The 17605-nt window shown below is 32.2% G+C and overlaps 1 protein-coding gene across 1 annotated transcript in view; it reads right to left on the bottom strand.

Moving 5' to 3' along the window:
• WDR11 (WD repeat domain 11) overlaps positions 1–17605 on the bottom strand; it is an 86264-nt gene that overhangs the window by 32938 nt on the left and 35721 nt on the right. The window contains exons 12-16 of the mRNA XM_044665634.1: positions 12057–12163; positions 11066–11141; positions 8411–8519; positions 6964–7088; positions 3732–3879 (exon numbers count right to left, since the gene is read on the bottom strand). Of these exons, the coding sequence (XP_044521569.1) occupies positions 3732–3879; positions 6964–7088; positions 8411–8519; positions 11066–11141; positions 12057–12163 (565 nt within the window). The remainder of the gene's footprint in view (positions 1–3731; positions 3880–6963; positions 7089–8410; positions 8520–11065; positions 11142–12056; positions 12164–17605) is intronic.

Below are 17605 nucleotides of genomic sequence, written 5' to 3'. Positions count from 1 at the left end.
TTCATTTTTCTCCTTGACCTATTTTACTCAGTTTTACTGGGTAGGTTATTCTTTGTTGTGATTCCAGCTCTTTTGCCTTACAAAATACAAAATTATAAGTCCTTTACTCCTTTAAAGAGGTAACTGCTAAAACTTGTGATCGAGACTGTGGTTCCAGGGTATTTGAATGGTTTCTTTCTGGTTGCTTCAGATATTTTCTCTTTAATTTGGGAGCTTTGGAATTCGGCTGTAATATTCCTGGGAGTTTTCCTTTTGGGATCTTTTTCAGGAAGTGGTCAGTAGATTTTTTTCAATTTTATTTTACCTGTGTTTCTGGAACATCTGGGCAATTTTTCTTGACAATTTCTTAAAATCTGATATTTAGGTTCTTTCTTTGTTCGTGGTTTTTAGGTAGTGAAATAATTCTTAACTTGTCTCTTCTGGATCTACTTTCCAAATCTGTTGTTTATCTTGTGAAATATTTAACATTTTCTTTTACTTTTTGTTTATCTTTATTTTCTTGATATTTTATAGAGTAATTAGCTTCCGCTTCCTCACTTCTAATTAAAAATTTGCTTTTTTTAAAATGTGTTTTTCAGTAATAAAAGAGAAAATGAGTTAAGGTGTCAAATGTTATCTTTTTTAGGCTTCCCAAGTTGAAATATTAAGATATTCATTGTATTATTTTATACCTTATTGACATCAATTAGTAGATATAAACTTCTACTGACAAGCCACACTTCTCTATGAAGGAGTGAACAAAGGCAACAAGTACAATGTAAATCAAATTAGTTTAGTCGATGTGGAAAAAAAGTCAACTTTACCATTTTTAAATAGCCCTGGGAGAATTAACACAAAACTAACATTCAGTATCCCTGATGATTTTTTTGTCAAACATCTATTTGTAATATACGAAGTTCAAAATCGAAGATACCTGTTTTGCAATTTTTCAATACTATATATTCTCATATTCCTCTCTGCCCTCAAATAATAGCAGGAATAACCTGTATTCTCTCTATGTGTTATTCAAAATATACCAAAATTTCCCCTTATTTTGGTCTACATTGCTTTAGTTTAAGGTTCTAAACTGAAACCAAAGATGGAAAAGTTTCAATCCAAGAAAAAAAATATTAAAGATTGGTAATTAAAATTTTACTTTTTAAAAGCAATCATTTTCTAAATTCTACATCTTTACTCAATGAAAAATATTTCCATTTGGTCTCAGAGAAATAAAAATAATCAATTAAAACTACTTTTCCATGCCTTGTTTATTACATTTCCATCCCATTTCCCCCAAAATAGCTGCTCTAAAATATTTACTAAAGCTATCAGAGGCTGGATCCTTAAAAGCTGGTCATTCTTTGATAAAGCTGCTACTATCTGTGAAATTAGGCGATCTGGCAGACAGAACAGAGGAACTTTTGGAATATCTTGACTTCTGGCCTACACAAAGAGAGATGATACAGTAATAAGCAAAGTTTTGTTATCAGAGCAGTCAACCTGAATTTCAAATGGAAAGAATGGATGATATGTAAAGAAATTTAAATTTTTACTGCTGTAATATAATGGTTCAACATTTTAAAAGAAAACTTTGTTTCCAATGAAGCAACATGGAAACGAAAAGTGAGGCTACAATTATGGAATGTCACTAACATGGTATTTTGGGGATTCCTTTTTGGGTTAAAAAACAAGAATTATTTTATACTACTTAAATGGACAACTATGAATTACAAAAGGCAACCAACTTAAAATTGAAATTATTCATCTACCTTTTTTAACATTAGATTTTTTTCTATCTGAAATGTGTTTCCTCCCATGAGGAAACTGTCAAATAAAAAGTTTGGGACTTCTATCCTTTCTTTCAATTATGTAAATAATTCAACAAATTTGGTAATATTGGAAGCATGGTAAAATTGAAGACGAGTTCAAATCTGGTCTCAGAGAGTTCATAGCTGTATGTCCCTGGCTAAGTCACTTAACCTCTATTTGCCTCAATTTCCTTATTACAACATAGCACTGATAATAATAGCACTGATAATAATAGCACTGATCTCCAAGGATTGTTGTGATGATCAAAGGAGATAATATTGGTAAAGTGTTAGCATAGAGTCTGGCACATAATAAATACTATGTATATATGTATATATAAAAAACATATATATATTAGTTGTTGTTTTGATGATGATTTGAGTGGAAGTCACTTGAGTGATTTCCTCAGTCCTAATATGATTAACCAAAAGCAAGAGAGTACAGAATGATGATTCACATTTCTCTAGTGCTTCAAGGCTTAGGGCATCAAAAGCCTGGGAAATACATCACATACATATTATCTCACTCCTTTGACAACTGATGAAATTAAGGACCATAGAAGTTAAATGACTTGACCACCAAAACATAAATAAGTACAAATAGTGATATGAACACAGGTCATCTGACTTTGAGACCAGTGCTCTTTCTACTTTGATACCCTGCCTTCATTTTAATATGGATAAATATTTTAATTGCAAATTAATCTATTTAGTCAATACTGTATTGGCTATTAAACTATTCAATGCTTGTGAAATGAAAAAATTAACATAGAAAATAGTGTCAGGATAAGTAATTCTTCTGGAGTTTCTAAAACTAAATTTAAATATGTGGGTGAAGGTAAATTTAGAAAAAATAAGATTATATTATTAAATGAATAAAAGCTTCGTAGTAGAGTAGAAAAGAACTCTGGTCTAGCAGGCAAAAATTATCATTTCAGTTCTGAGGCCAATAAATCTTGGTCAATTCACTTCTCATCTCTTGGGCTCAGTTTTCACATCAGAAAAATAAGAATAAACTGAACAATCTCTAAACACCTATTTTGAGGGGATATTTTAGATAGTAAAATATATGTGCATATTTATATGTATATTTTCCCCTACATTTTAAAACTTATTACCACATTTTGCTTCAATTCACAAGATATTTTATTGCATCTTTTTAAAAAGAATAGCTTGCAAAACATAAGTAAAAACAAGTATTAGCTCTTGGCTTATCAGGACCTTACCAGGCATAAGTAAAGGGCTGTCAAGGTTATAAAAAAGCAATTCCAAAGGGAATAAAAATTGAGAAAAAATACTAAACTCTTAACACAAAGGTACTTGACATTATTATCAGAAATAATACTGCATTTTAAACTCTTTAAGAGTTTAAGAAGCAACTCTGTCCATTATGTTTTCTCCTTCCCCTAGCATTATTATTTAGGACAGAGTAGGTAAGAACTTAAATGTTGCTGATGGATATATATATATTTACTCCCTCCTCATCTCTACCTCTTAGAATCTGGACTTCCCTCCAAAATTCAGTTTAAAGCGATCAAGGACAGAAGACCTTTCCTAATTTCACAGGTTCTAGTTTCTTTTTTCCCCTTAACATAAATGATCTCATTTATATTTGGCATCTACCTATGTTAATTACTCCAACAGAATGGAGCCCCAGGCAGGTGATATTTCATTTTCGTCTTTTTAGCCTCAACACTTTGCATGGCACTTGACATAGAGAAGGGACCTAATAAATGTTTATTAACTGTTTGAAAGTGTGCTTCTCCTCTGTGATAACATTTATTGATAGTTTTTTAAAAATGAATTTTTCTAAAGCAACTTTTCAATTTTATATTTATAATTGTTTACTGGATATAAAACTAAGTGAACTTTTGTACTTTTGGAAACTATTCTCCATTAATGAGTAACATTGAAATGAAAAATAATACCAAGTGTCTGACTCACATCTGGAGGAATTCGAGCACTGTCCTTTACTGAGTTGCCTTCTACTGTGAGATGATAAACTTGCCCATCAGTATCAGTAAATACAAAATGCTCCCGGGCAGAGATGTTCTGGCTCAGCTCAGATTTGCTTTCTGCTTCCTGCAACAAGCTTTGAGATAGAAAGAATAAAATAAAGGTAATTATTTTCCATGAAGTGATACCAACAGTTAATAAGTTAAAAAAAAAAGACAAAATCTGAAGTCAAAAACAATTCAAAAATGATTCTGTCATATTGAAAGCAAGTATCCCATCGTCACTACCAAGGAATAATTATACTATGAAAGGAAAGCTAGGTACTAAGACATTCAAATAATTTGAACATACGACTAAACAAAGAAACCATTGTACTGATTATTACTGGGATCTAATTTGACAGGTTTTGAAAATATCTCATTAGATATTTTTGAGGAAAAGCTTAATAACCTTTAATTACTGGACATAACCAGAGAAGCAACTGATTTCTGTTCAAATTAAGGCTTGGATTAAATATCTTCTGAAATCTTTACTGAGTCTGAGACTTTTATCTGAATTGTTAGGTCTGCCAAAAAGATAAGTGGATAGGTGTGAGTGTGTCCTGTATCATATAACTTTTTCAAAAGATACTTCAACTTGTAAGGATCAAAAAAAAAAAAAAAAGAAAGTGAAATTATACAAGGTTTAATCTTATTGTTCAGTCCTTTTCATACATATAATACTCTGTGACTCTATTTGGGGGTTTTCTTGGCAAATTTCCAGTAGTTTGCCATTTCCTTCTCCAGCTCATTTTTACAAATGAAGAAAATAAGGCAGGGCAGCTGGGCAGCTCAGTGGATTGAGAGTCAGGCCTAGAGACGGGAGGTCCTAGGTTCAAATCCGGCCTCAGACACTTCCCAGCTGTGTGACCCTGGGCAAGTCACTTGACCCCCATTGCCCACCCTTACCACTCTTCCACCAAGGAGCCAATACACAGAAGTTAAGGCTTAAAAAAAAAAGAAAAAAAAAAAAAAGAAAGAAGGCAAACTGAGTTGTGACTTGCCTAGGGTCACATGGCTAGTAAGTATCTAAAGCTGGAATATGAACTCAGGAAGATGTATTTTTCTAACTCCAGGCCTGACACTGCACCCACCTACTGTTTTCTTAATATATTGTTAACTCTTTTTTTTTTAAATTTATCATTAACTTACTTTAAACATAACTTAATATATTGTTAACTCTATTTTTTAAAATTTATCATTAGCTTACTTTAAATATAACAAATATAGGAAACTGCAAAGTAAGAAATTATTAAATAAAAATAATTCTATACTAAATATACTTCATAAAATATTCAAGATATTTAAATATTATATTATATAACTATATGTGTCTTTAAATAGGATATGATAGATAGGTGAATATATCTTCCACTAAAACCCTACTGATACTTCATCATGGCAAAAAGACTTAAGAGTATGGCTTGGTAATAAACTATTATCTAAGTAACTCTTGTAGTTACATTCAGACATGTTTCTCTTGAAAGAATAGCCACTCATAAAAGAATATGCTATATAACATTAAGTACCTTCTGAAATACTAAAGTATGAAAGAAATATTGCATAACTTTAAAAAGAGATTTTCAAATACATGATGATAGCCAAAAGTAGTCTTAGATACATTATTTCATTAATGTAGTTATTCCTGACATCAGTTCAGATTATAAAACTTTGTCACCTCATCTCGTATGACTCTTCTCTATTACCTTTCTTCGGTCAATCCTCAAAAGATCTGCTCAGAGCATGCTACTTCCTTCTGGTTCTTTGAATGTTTCAGGCATCAATGCAGCATCCAAGTTATCTCCTATCACTCTCACTCTATAACTGGTATAACCACTTTTCCAGACACTCTCCCATTACTTCTAGCATGCTAGTTATTGTTAGCAATGATCTATAGCTTACTAATGCCTATTGCACATTTTTCCACAAGCCTCTGGAATACCTGCAATTTTTGATATTTCTGAGATTCAGTTGTTCCATGCTTCACAGCCATATATTATCAACAGGAAAAGAGTAGTACGTAGTGGCAAAATTTTACACCAATGGATTACCACAGTCAAAAAATTATGATTCTTTGTCAACCTTTAATGGTAAAGTATTTTTGTATTTTGTAGGTCCATATTTGTAGCATTTTAAGCCTTCTGCACTCTCTTGGCATCACCTCTGAAATACCAGAATTGATTTCCTTACTCTGGCCATTGGGATAAATCAAACAGCTTTGGAAAGTTAAAAGTACTATATAAAAAATGATATTATTACGATATGGCTGGCTAAGAAGTTTTACAGGCTTTATGAAGGAGAAAACAATTTATTTTTCGTTTAAGTTTTTTATTTGTTTTTATAACCATTAAATAAAAACTGAATCCAAGAGAAAATCTGAATTTATAATGAACAAACATCTTTTGTTCATCATATTTTATCTCCACTAATTTTAAGTATCTTTAAAAACATGTATGTATGGATGGATATAGCTCTTTAACAAACAAAATTGGCAATCACTTAATGCCAATGCTGATCTTAACTGCAATTAAAAAAAATGTAAATCACTAATTTAAGCACTAATGAATACTCCAAACACAATAATTATAATGATAAGATGAACACATTCTTAAATTAAGACTTTTCCCCAAAAGTTTGTTTAGTGTACATGTATTTGAAATCTCTTCTCCTATACCTTTATTACTGCATTGAAATTTCTGATAGTAAGCAAAAGCAGTGAAGATTAAGGAAAAGAGTGGATATGAAGATTTTTTAATTCATTAATTACATTAATGAATTGACATTAGTATGCAGATTAAAGAAAGCATTAAGCAATAAAGGAAAAAATCTGCCAATTAAATATAATATCCTAAAATGAAATCAAGTATGTAACTGAAATGTATGGTGAAATGTTTTCCTGTATATACACTTGTACTGTTTAAAATAATGTCTTTCGCTAAACAATAACTCTTGTCCAACTATCAATAATATGGAATTAGGTCTTAATCAATGATACACGCAAAACCCAGTGGAATTGTGCGTTGGCCACAGGGGGTGGGGAGTTTTGGGGGAGAGGGAAAGAACATGAAATATGTAACTATGGGACAATATTCAAAATAAAATAAAAAGTAAAAAGTAAATAAATAAAAATAAAATAATGTCTTTATTAGGGAAAAATGAAAACTGAGACCAATGAATCATACCTGATCACAGAAGATTCTACACTACTAAGTTCTGCATCAGATACTACAGTTTGTCGGGCCATAGCTTCTCGGGTAGCAAGTTGTTTTTTTCTTAAACTCTTTAAATTGTGAGATGGTGACCACTCCTATAAGGAAGAAGTTGAATGAGAGAAATGTGTTTTCTTATTTACAAGGATACTAGAAGAGCTCTGCATGCAAACAAGTATGTACAAATGATACCTAAATGAGAAAAATTATTTATTACTGTTATTTTTTGGGAAAATGCAAGTTTCTACTTTAGTTTTATAATCATTTATTTGTTTATTCATTTCAATAAACATTGATAATAAACAAATAAGCATATACTATGAACCAGGCACTGGGCTAAGCAGTTAGGGATAGAAAACAATATAAAACCCTTAATCACAAAGAGTTGTCTAATGGGGAAGAAAGCATAGAAACAACTATATACACTCATCTATACAAGAAAAACTGGAGATAATCTTGAAGGGAAGGCAGAAAGAATGAGGATTGGAAAAGCCTTCTTGCAGATGATGGAATGTAAGTCAAGACTTGAAGACAAGGAAACAAAGAGATGAGAGAGAGAATTCTAAGCATAAAAGACAAAAAGAAAACATGCTTAAAGACTGGATACAGTAGTGTGTTTGAAAAAGCAAGGAAGCCAGAGTTAATAGAAAAAAAAACATGTTTAGGAAGTAAGGTATAAAAAAAACTAGAAGGATAGGAAGGGAGCAAGTTATAAAGGGTTTTATTTGTATACAAGATTTTTGTATTTGACCCTTGAGATAACAGGAAGACACTGAAGTATTGTGTGTAAGGGATGGCCTGGTCAGACCTGTGCTGTAGGAAGATCAATTTTATAGATGAGTGGAGAATGGACTGGAGTATGGAGCAATTTATGGCAGATAGACCAATCATTTGATTATTGCAATACTGCAGGCATAAGGAGATAAGGTCCTGAACCAGGCTATAGTGTTAAGGAGAGAAAGGGGCATATACAAGAGATATTACAAAAGCAGAAACTACAAGTCTTGAAGATTTGATACTGAGCTGAGGAGAAGGGAGAGAGATACAGAGGAGATGAAAGCAAGGGAGTTAAGATAACTAGGTCAAAAGCCTAGATCAGGGGTCGGCAACCTTTTTGGCCGTGAGAGCCATAAAAGCGTGTGGAAGAAGGAGGATGGAGGCGGAAGGCGCTGGAATCTGGGGCATGGGCTGAAGGCCCCCCTGGGGCACATCCTGGGGCTCTGCCCAGACTGGCTGGTTGTGAGGTGGAATCAGATATGGCTCGAGAGCCATACGTTGCCGACCCCTGGTCTAGATAATTGGGAAGATAGTGTTACTACTACATAGTATTCTCAAGAAGAAAATAAATTTATTTAAAGAAAATAAATTGTATCAAAATTCAATCACCTAGTTAGTTGTACAACTGAATTACATCACTTACCAAAGCAGTTACTGTGGGAAAGTTTTTTGACATTTCTCTCAAGAGCGTGCAGGTTCTGATATCCCATAATTCCAGAGGTTTATCTTTGAATACAATTGCCAAATACTGTCTATAATAAATTAAATTATTAATTTATCACCACTTACTGACATAAAAATTCTAACCATTACTAAAGACAAATATATAAAGAAAAATACAAGAAAACTTAGACCAATATTTCAAAAAGAAAAAAACTGTGATAACTAGTATTTTTATATCTCATTAATAGTAAAAATAATCTTGTAACTAAAGGATGACTTTCAAAACTTCTTAGAACTTGATATAAAGAACAGATGATTAAGGGTTTATTAAGCACTTACTATGTGCCATGTAAAGGGGATTCAAATTTAAAAAGCCAAGGACAATTCTTACTCTCAAGAAGCTTATATTATATTGGGAGAAATAACACTTTGGGAAGAGGTAGCTAAGTAGGGACACTTTGGTTTTGTAATCACAGCGATGGTGAGTGGGGCAACAGGGAGGTAGAGTCACACATCTCATGCAATAGCAGAACTGATTTATGATTGAAAACTAGAAGGGGCCAATAAGCCTTTATGTGAATATGTGAAATTTAATTATGAATGTCGATCCCCCTTTCTGGAGAATTCAAAACCTGTGAAAATTTAGAAGTATAGAATTTATAACAAATAATAAGGTATAGCAAAGAGGGAATATAATAGGAGTCATCAAAAAAGAGTAAATTAATTTTTTAAAAATTTAACTAAGATATATTAAACTGAAAAATTTTCCTAATGATTTATCATTCTATAAAATTTGAGAATCCTATATAATTAGTATGTCAGTCAACAAGGCTTTATTAATTGTGTATTATCATATGGTAGGCACTGCACTAAGCACTTTATATAGAAAAGCAATAGCCTCTGGCCTCAAGAAGCTTACATACAATACCAAGACTAAAACTTTACTTTTACTGAGAGATTCCTATTCTAGTGCTGTACTTCATACTTCAATATTTTAGAAGAAAGATGATTTTGTTCAATTTGAGTACTCAATCCACTCGAGCTGGAGGAGACTGCTCCAAGGACTTAGCACACTGTTTCATGAGTGTTCTAAACCCCAGAATTTATCACCAGTTTATAAGCCTCTCTAACTTTGCTACACTAGGACTGGCATGATATTCTTCTCCTGGGGCTCTGGTAGAAAATATTCCAGCTTGACAGAATCTGACAGAGCTTGGACTCTACAAGTATTCCAAGGACAACTCCGTATCAGAATGAGGCTCTAGAATAGGACTTACATGCTACATTTTCAAGAACATAAACACAATTCCAGTATACATTATAGGTACTAAATACAAGAGTCAACATTTTTATCTTGCTTTAATTTATTAAAAATAAGTCCAATGGGGGCAGCTAGGTGGTTCAGCGGTTTGAGAGCCAGGCCCAGAGACAGGAGATCCTGGGTTCAAATCTGGCCTTACACACTCCTAGTTATGTGACCCTGGGCAAGTCACTTAACTCCCATTGCCTAGCCCTTACCACTCTTCTGCCTTGGAACCAATGCACAATATTGATTCCAAGACAAGGTAAGGTTTAAAAAAATAAGTCCAATGCATGAGTCTTCTTTAAAAATAGTATTTTGGTGTAATATCTAACTATATTAATCTCTAACTTTAAGTCAGTTTTTAAAACCATATATTAATTGTTAATTTTTAAAATATTGAGTTTAAAATTCTATAAACAACAATTAAATAAATACATGGATAATTTATGATTTCATTAGCAAAGGCTTGTTCCTAGTGCAGGAATTCCTTCTAATAGAGATAATAATCCCATCTACAACAACTTAGGATGTTGAGTCTTAGAATTTGATTCAAAAATACAGGTTAACTTACTTATTCTGGTTAACACAAAGAGAAGTATCAAGAAGCAAAATTTAAATTCAGGTCTTCCTGACTCTAAGTCCATCAATAGCTAAGGAAGTAGTTTAAATAAATGACTTGCTGTCTTCAGTTAAACAGAAAAATAAATCACGCATTTACTTTCAAATTCCAGAAATATTTTCTTTGCTATCAATAACAAGTTCTAAGAGGATGGGGAACATTTAAGTTAATATAGATATTAGTTGAACAACATTCCCTTTAATGGTTTTATGGTTTGTTCTATGTAAGCACTCAATCCACTCAAGCTGGAGGAGACTACTCCAGGGACTTAGCTGACTGTTTCATGAATAGTTAAGACCTCAGAACCCATCATCAGTTGATAAGCCTCTCTGAATTTGCTAAACTAGAATTGGCAGGATATTCTGCTGCGGGGACTCTGACAGAAAATATATCAGTTTGACAGAACCTGATAGAGCTTGTACTCTACCAGCATTCCAAGGATAACTGCGTACCAAAATGAGTTTCTAGAAAAGGAACAATGAAATTTTTTTTAAAAGCCCCTTTATCATGTGAGTAGAAATTTTCAATTTTAAATTATAGCAAATTATTGCTGTGATCAAGGTATTTTCTGAGATATAATTAAAAAATATTTTTAATCCCTAAAGTATCTTAGAAAACTACTGAATAGGGTTCTTTAGACTCACATGATATTCATAAAAAAATCAATACCCAAATATGATAGGACAGTAGCTTACTCAGACTGAAATACTTACTTCAAATGAGACACTTTAATCATTTCAATGGCTGGCTCATCATTGCCCCTCTCACCACGAAATGCAACGCTTCTGCCTGTGACACAGATTTTATGGAAAAAGTCTAGAAAATATGACTCACAAGAAGTAAAATCAACATAAAGGACTAGCCATATTCTTCCTTATTGAAGCTTATCTTTGCTCATCCCATTTTTGTTGGTAAAATTTCCACTTCCCAAAAAAATTTAGATAACATAATAACTGATAGGACTTAAAATATCCATATTAAAATATCTAAAAAGAAGTAAAAGGGTGAGAACATAGACCACAAAATGTCAGAAAATGATTCTTAAAAATTTATTGACATATAATATGGAAAAAATTAAATATTTAAATTAAAAAATAAAAAGAAGTGAATTTTTATGGGTAATATGGTCTTTTTTCCTTTTGTGATTTCCAAACAATTTAATTTCTAAGCTTTGTCCATAAAAATTCCAAAGTGCTTATGGAATTTCACCATCATATAAAATACTTTTACACATCAAATATGTAAAGTCCTTATACTTTTAAACTCTACCTAGAAAAATTCTTAAAATTTAATGCCTTTATTTGTCTCATGGTATTTTGTCTCAGGCCCAATTTACTGACACCAAACATTTTAACGTGATCCCTCCTATAATTCTCTACCTACATTAACTATAGTAGGAATGTAAAATTTTCATGCAATTATCTTTCCTCCCTATTAAAACTGTAGGATAGTTATTGTATTTCATTACAGCATCAGAATTATCAGAAGATCAAAAAATCTGAGACTTAAAAGGATCTCATGTCCCTTTCATGGATAGAATTCATTCTGAATTTGTTCAAATTCAACAAGCATTCATTAAATGCCTACTAGTACAAGGCATTATATACAAGGTGATGGTAATATTTTTTAAATGAAAAAAAAAATCTTGCTCTTTTGTAGACTGCATGGGGATTGAAGGTGAGAAGTAAGCTTAAAGTTACAAACCTGTTGGAAGATCAACCAGCTGAAGCTCATTTCTCACTAATCCCAAATTGTTAGGTGTTGAGGTAGCAAATGAAAGAAAACCTGTCAAACTTGTCCATTCGATACCCCTACAGAAAGAAATTTCAAACAGATAGTTCTGATATTAAAAGTTAGAAAAACAATTTTGAAATAACATTTTTACCCAAGAGTGAAACAGTTTTACACAAACATACACACACATCCACTATACATAATTCTCTATATAATTCTCTATATATAAATAAATGGTAATGAGATCTTTATACTTAGAAACCACATTAACAAATTTTCCAACACAAGATGAGCTGGTTTCTAATAGGGGGCTACAGTCAATGACACCTGATGGGCTCTCAATTGCTTACAAAACATTTTCTTGAAATATTCACAATAGTTTAGTGGAGTTTGATATATTTGGGAATCTTACTGAGATGAAGCAGTTGTTGGACATTAAGGAGCTCAAAGTTAAGGAACATGAAATGTGTTTTAAGATTTTTATAAGTTTGAATTTCTCAAGAGAAAAATCAAAGGGCCATACATATAGAGTTGGAAGAGACCTCAGAGGTACTGTAAAACAGAACAATAACAAAATCTTGTTATGACAGACTTAGTTGAATATTTAAATATTTTATTAAGAAACAGATGAAACCAATGTAAAGGAACTAAGAGACTGTCCAATCTATAAGTTTTTCAAAAAAAAGTTGAGGGCTCAGTTTTTAAGCAGGTAATCAACCCAATGATATGCACTCATGAACTGGAGGCTTCGGTGGTCTGGTTTAAACAGGGACAAGAGTGGTTATGCATGACTATGTATGATGGAAAGGGCGCTCCATGAAATTAGGAGACTAACTAGCTGTATGCCTTGGGTAAGTCACTTGACTATTGGATCTCACAGTCCTCAGGGAAGGGGAAGAGGGAACCCCACAAAAAGTACATAGTAAGCTGCTTTTATTGGTGCTCTAACACCTTCCATCAATATTACTTGATTCATATATTACTGGGACAGCCACCTCCCTTTCCCTTCAGTTAATTCTGTATACTTCTTAGGATGATTTTCCTAAATAAATATTTTCATCATACATCTCCCACCTATGAATTTTTAGTAGTCTCCAACAGAATAAAATATAAACTTCTCTATCTGGCATTCCAGCCCACCAATGTTACACTATAAATTATATTTATTCCTCTAAAATAGGCCCATGAATTTAAGCTGATCTAAGTTTTTCCATTTCTGTTAGGATTATCTATTTATAAATTTACTTTTGTTCCTCACTTTTCTATTCTCTATCCTAGTTTCTTTTTAAAGCATTTTCATTTAATGAGTAATTTTAGGAGATGAACAAAAACGTGAACCACTAGGGGATTTATTTTGTCTATAAAATGCAAAAGTGTCACATTGTCTACAAAAGCAATAAAGTGTTTGGTATGCGTCAGTATCATCAAGTATGATCACCCAAGTCACTGCTAACAAGAGACTTTGTGTACTGGCAGTGACACCATTGCCTTGAAAAACATATTACAATTTTGTAAACCATGAAATTAGTGTCTGAAATTCACAGAAATAAAAGTTCTATGCTCTCTGCTCTCCCTCTATAAAACAAGAGGCCACTTTCTTCAGAATGTTATGGTAAAAAAAAAGGAAAGTAGGACTCTGAGGTAAGAAGCAATAAGTAGCCATTTTTTGTATCACAGACAAGAATGATAAGAAAGAGGATCTATTCTTTCTTCACCCATTTATCACTTACATTGGTGTGGTTATAATAACATTTCTTATTAATAGATTTTGTTAGAAATAGGTTTTGTGAAAATACTAGATTTTCTATGGATTTTGTTTATTTGTGGTATGCTATTTCTAAATATCAGGGATAATCATGATTTGGCTACATTTAGCTAAATGGCAATTTCTGACTATAATGTATATTGATGGATCTAATAAATGGTTACTTTAGGGAAATACCTGATATTTTACCTTCTCATAAATAAGTACTACCATATCTAAGCAACGGCTGTTTTTAAGTGAATTCTATGGCCCAACCATTTATTTACAAAGGAGTCTAGAAAACTAGGTGGAGAAATTTGTAATCCATCACATTTATAATGGTTTCAGTTTTTAGATATCAGAGCATACTATTCACAGGAATATACGCAGAGTTAATCACTCAAGATGATTTGGATCTTTCATAAAATAAGTGAGTCTTTAAAGGGGTCAGAGAAAAAAAAAATCAGGATTATTTTTTTATGTGTATGCTGCCCCTCCCACTGCCATTGTAGTTCTTTCCCTAGATCTGCTATTAGAATTTAGATTGGAATTTCTAATTTAAGAATGAATCATACAGCATACTAATACCCAGTGAGTAACTCTTCTTGTTTATAAGTGAATAGCACACAGAATAAAGAGGTTTACCAAGAATTAAAATGGTTCTTATTCATTCATGACAATATACATCAGGCAAGAAGGCATCTACAAAAGCAAATCTGGGGATATTTTCTATTTTTCCATTATATGGAATACATAAATTATATGCAAAGGCCAATCACACAGAATGGCTGGAGAAGAATAGCATATTTTAAAGTTTTATCTATGTTTTCCGCCTTATGACTTGAACACATTTTTTACTTTATTACTAAAGCTTACACTGTATATAAAGAGAGCATAAAGCTGCACTAGATTCTTTATTCAGCAAGGACATGGTAAAACTAGTGCTATTCATAGGATGCAGGCATGGATGGAATTCCAAGAATATTTCTGGAATCTTCCTAAAGAAAACATAAACTTAAGCTGGGATCCAAAGTGGGTTGAGATAAAAAAGGGATTATTTTCCAAAAACAGAAAACTGAAAAAACTATTAGAAACAACAGGCCATTACACTGATGTCAAGATCTGACTGCTATTTTCTTGGATGTCTGTCTGAAAAGACGTTAAGAATACAAAATTATTTCTGGACAATTTGGGATATTATCTGAAGCTTCATGTCAACTAGACAATTGACCAGATTCTACCAGCCTACAAAATGGGCAAGACAGAATTTAGAGCAAATAATGTGTGTGGTTTTTTTTTTTATTAGACCTGAGATTTCACTGGCACAGAGAACTCAGTGAGGAAACTAGAGTCGCCTATGGAAATCAGCTACTCTTTTGACAATCAGAGAATGGGAAAGGGTCTTGACTATGGCCATAAAAGGAGCATGTATCAGTTGGGACATAAGCACTGATTTTTCTGACTCTCAGATCTTTCTCTAAACTGCCACATTATTTCTTTGTCAATTTATAGCCAATTTATGCATGGTAATAGTTAATAATGACTGCACAATATAACTGCCATAATAGCAGTTAAATTTTGAAAACTATATAGATCTGTGACAATGACCAAGATCCAAAAATAATCTGCTGTAATCGATTAATTCCCAAGCATTTATGTAGTGCCTTGCATGCTCCAAGCCCTGTGACATGATCTATGAAAGTAGCCTTATTACAAATGGCATTGAGCTACTGAGCTATGTTGTTTTCAACTAAACCCACTGCATAAACATAACAATCCAAAAAAATTGGTTGTGTAAAACTTCCAAAAGAAAATCTGAATTTATAACATAATAGTTCAAACAAAACCACTAACTATAATTAGCTGCAGTTGGAAAGGACCAACACCAATATGTATTTATGCAACTACAGTTAACTTTGAAAGTAGGATGAAATATTTATACAGCATAATATGAAACAATAAATTTTTTAAAACTTAGATTTTTAAATTCATATAAAAATACTTTTTTTTGGGTAAATTAGTTTTAATAATGAGTTGATATTAGAAATAATATGCAATTTTATAATAGGTCTTAATTTCTTATAAAATAACCTGCATTAAAGAAATAAAGACAGCATCTTCCTGGGCAGCACCAATAATATAAAATGTTAATGATCTTGAAAATGGCAAGTAAGGGTAAGTTTTTCAAATTAATAGATTTGCCATGATAAAACAAATCTATTTACCACAAAAGCCTCTCTGTGAGGCATTTCTATGAGGACCACTGGATACCATTTTAAGATGCCATTTTAAGCTACTTCAAACAGTAATATTTAATATATAATTATATTATTATAACAAAATGTATATAACATATAATATAATAATTCTATAATTGGAATACTATTGTAATATAAAGTACATACATATAATACATAGATTAATACCTATGTATAGCCTAGATTCAAGAATTAGTCTTACGAAAGCAGAAGACATCTCTACTATTTAAATGCTGAGAAGAAGAGATAGGTCAAGGAGATAGATAATTAATATTCAAGAGACAGAGATCTTGATGATATACATGAAGACATAAGGAGTTAACATATTTTTGAATGATTTTGATTCTTTAAAGTGGTTAAATAAAAGGCTCTGGCCCTAAAGGAATAACATTCAACCATCTTAATAAAGTCAGATCTCTAAGAGAGCAGCTGGGTGGCTCAGTGAATTTTCAGGCCCAGAGATGGGAGGTCCTGAGTTCAAATTTGACTTCAGACACTTTCCANATAATTATATTATTATAACAAAATGTATATAACATATAATATAATAATTCTATAATTGGAATACTATTGTAATATAAAGTACATACATATAATACATAGATTAATACCTATGTATAGCCTAGATTCAAGAATTAGTCTTACGAAAGCAGAAGACATCTCTACTATTTAAATGCTGAGAAGAAGAGATAGGTCAAGGAGATAGATAATTAATATTCAAGAGACAGAGATCTTGATGATATACATGAAGACATAAGGAGTTAACATATTTTTGAATGATTTTGATTCTTTAAAGTGGTTAAATAAAAGGCTCTGGCCCTAAAGGAATAACATTCAACCATCTTAATAAAGTCAGATCTCTAAGAGAGCAGCTGGGTGGCTCAGTGAATTTTCAGGCCCAGAGATGGGAGGTCCTGAGTTCAAATTTGACTTCAGACACTTTCCAGCTGTGTGACTCTGGGCAAATCACTGTAATACCCATTGCCTACCCTTACTACTCTTCTGACTTGGAACCAATACACAGTATTGATTCCAAGATGGAAGGTGAGGGTTTAAAAAAATAAATTAAAGAAGTCAGCTCTCCAGAATGATGTCTATAATTACATTATTAGACATTTCTGTTTATAAAATCTAAGGTTTTTAGACTTGGAAAGGTCTTAGAGATTATTTAAATGGGACCCAGAGAAAGTAGTGACTTTTCAAAGGTCACCATGTAATTAATTAAGTTGCAGAGCAAGGACCTGAACTCCACTATGGTTACTACAGTAATATATAACTAACATAATATCACATGTATAGACTAAGAAGAAAAGCCCTTCGTTACAGTTCATTTATGAGTCTAAAAAAAAAATCTTCTTTTTTTACTTTAGAGGTAGTATGGAGAAGTAAACTGAGCCCCACTCCCCCCCCAAAAAAAACAAATATTTCAAAAGAGATCTGGAAAACTCACTAAGCTAAAACTCAATCAGGAAATCTAAGAAAGAACTCAAAAGTGAGTCATTTTTCTAGTTCAGGTC

Source organism: Gracilinanus agilis, chromosome 2 (genome assembly GCF_016433145.1).
Source record: "Gracilinanus agilis isolate LMUSP501 chromosome 2, AgileGrace, whole genome shotgun sequence".
In the NCBI taxonomy this organism is placed as follows: Eukaryota; Metazoa; Chordata; class Mammalia; order Didelphimorphia; family Didelphidae; genus Gracilinanus; species Gracilinanus agilis.
This window is presented reverse-complemented; position numbering and strand designations above follow the sequence as displayed.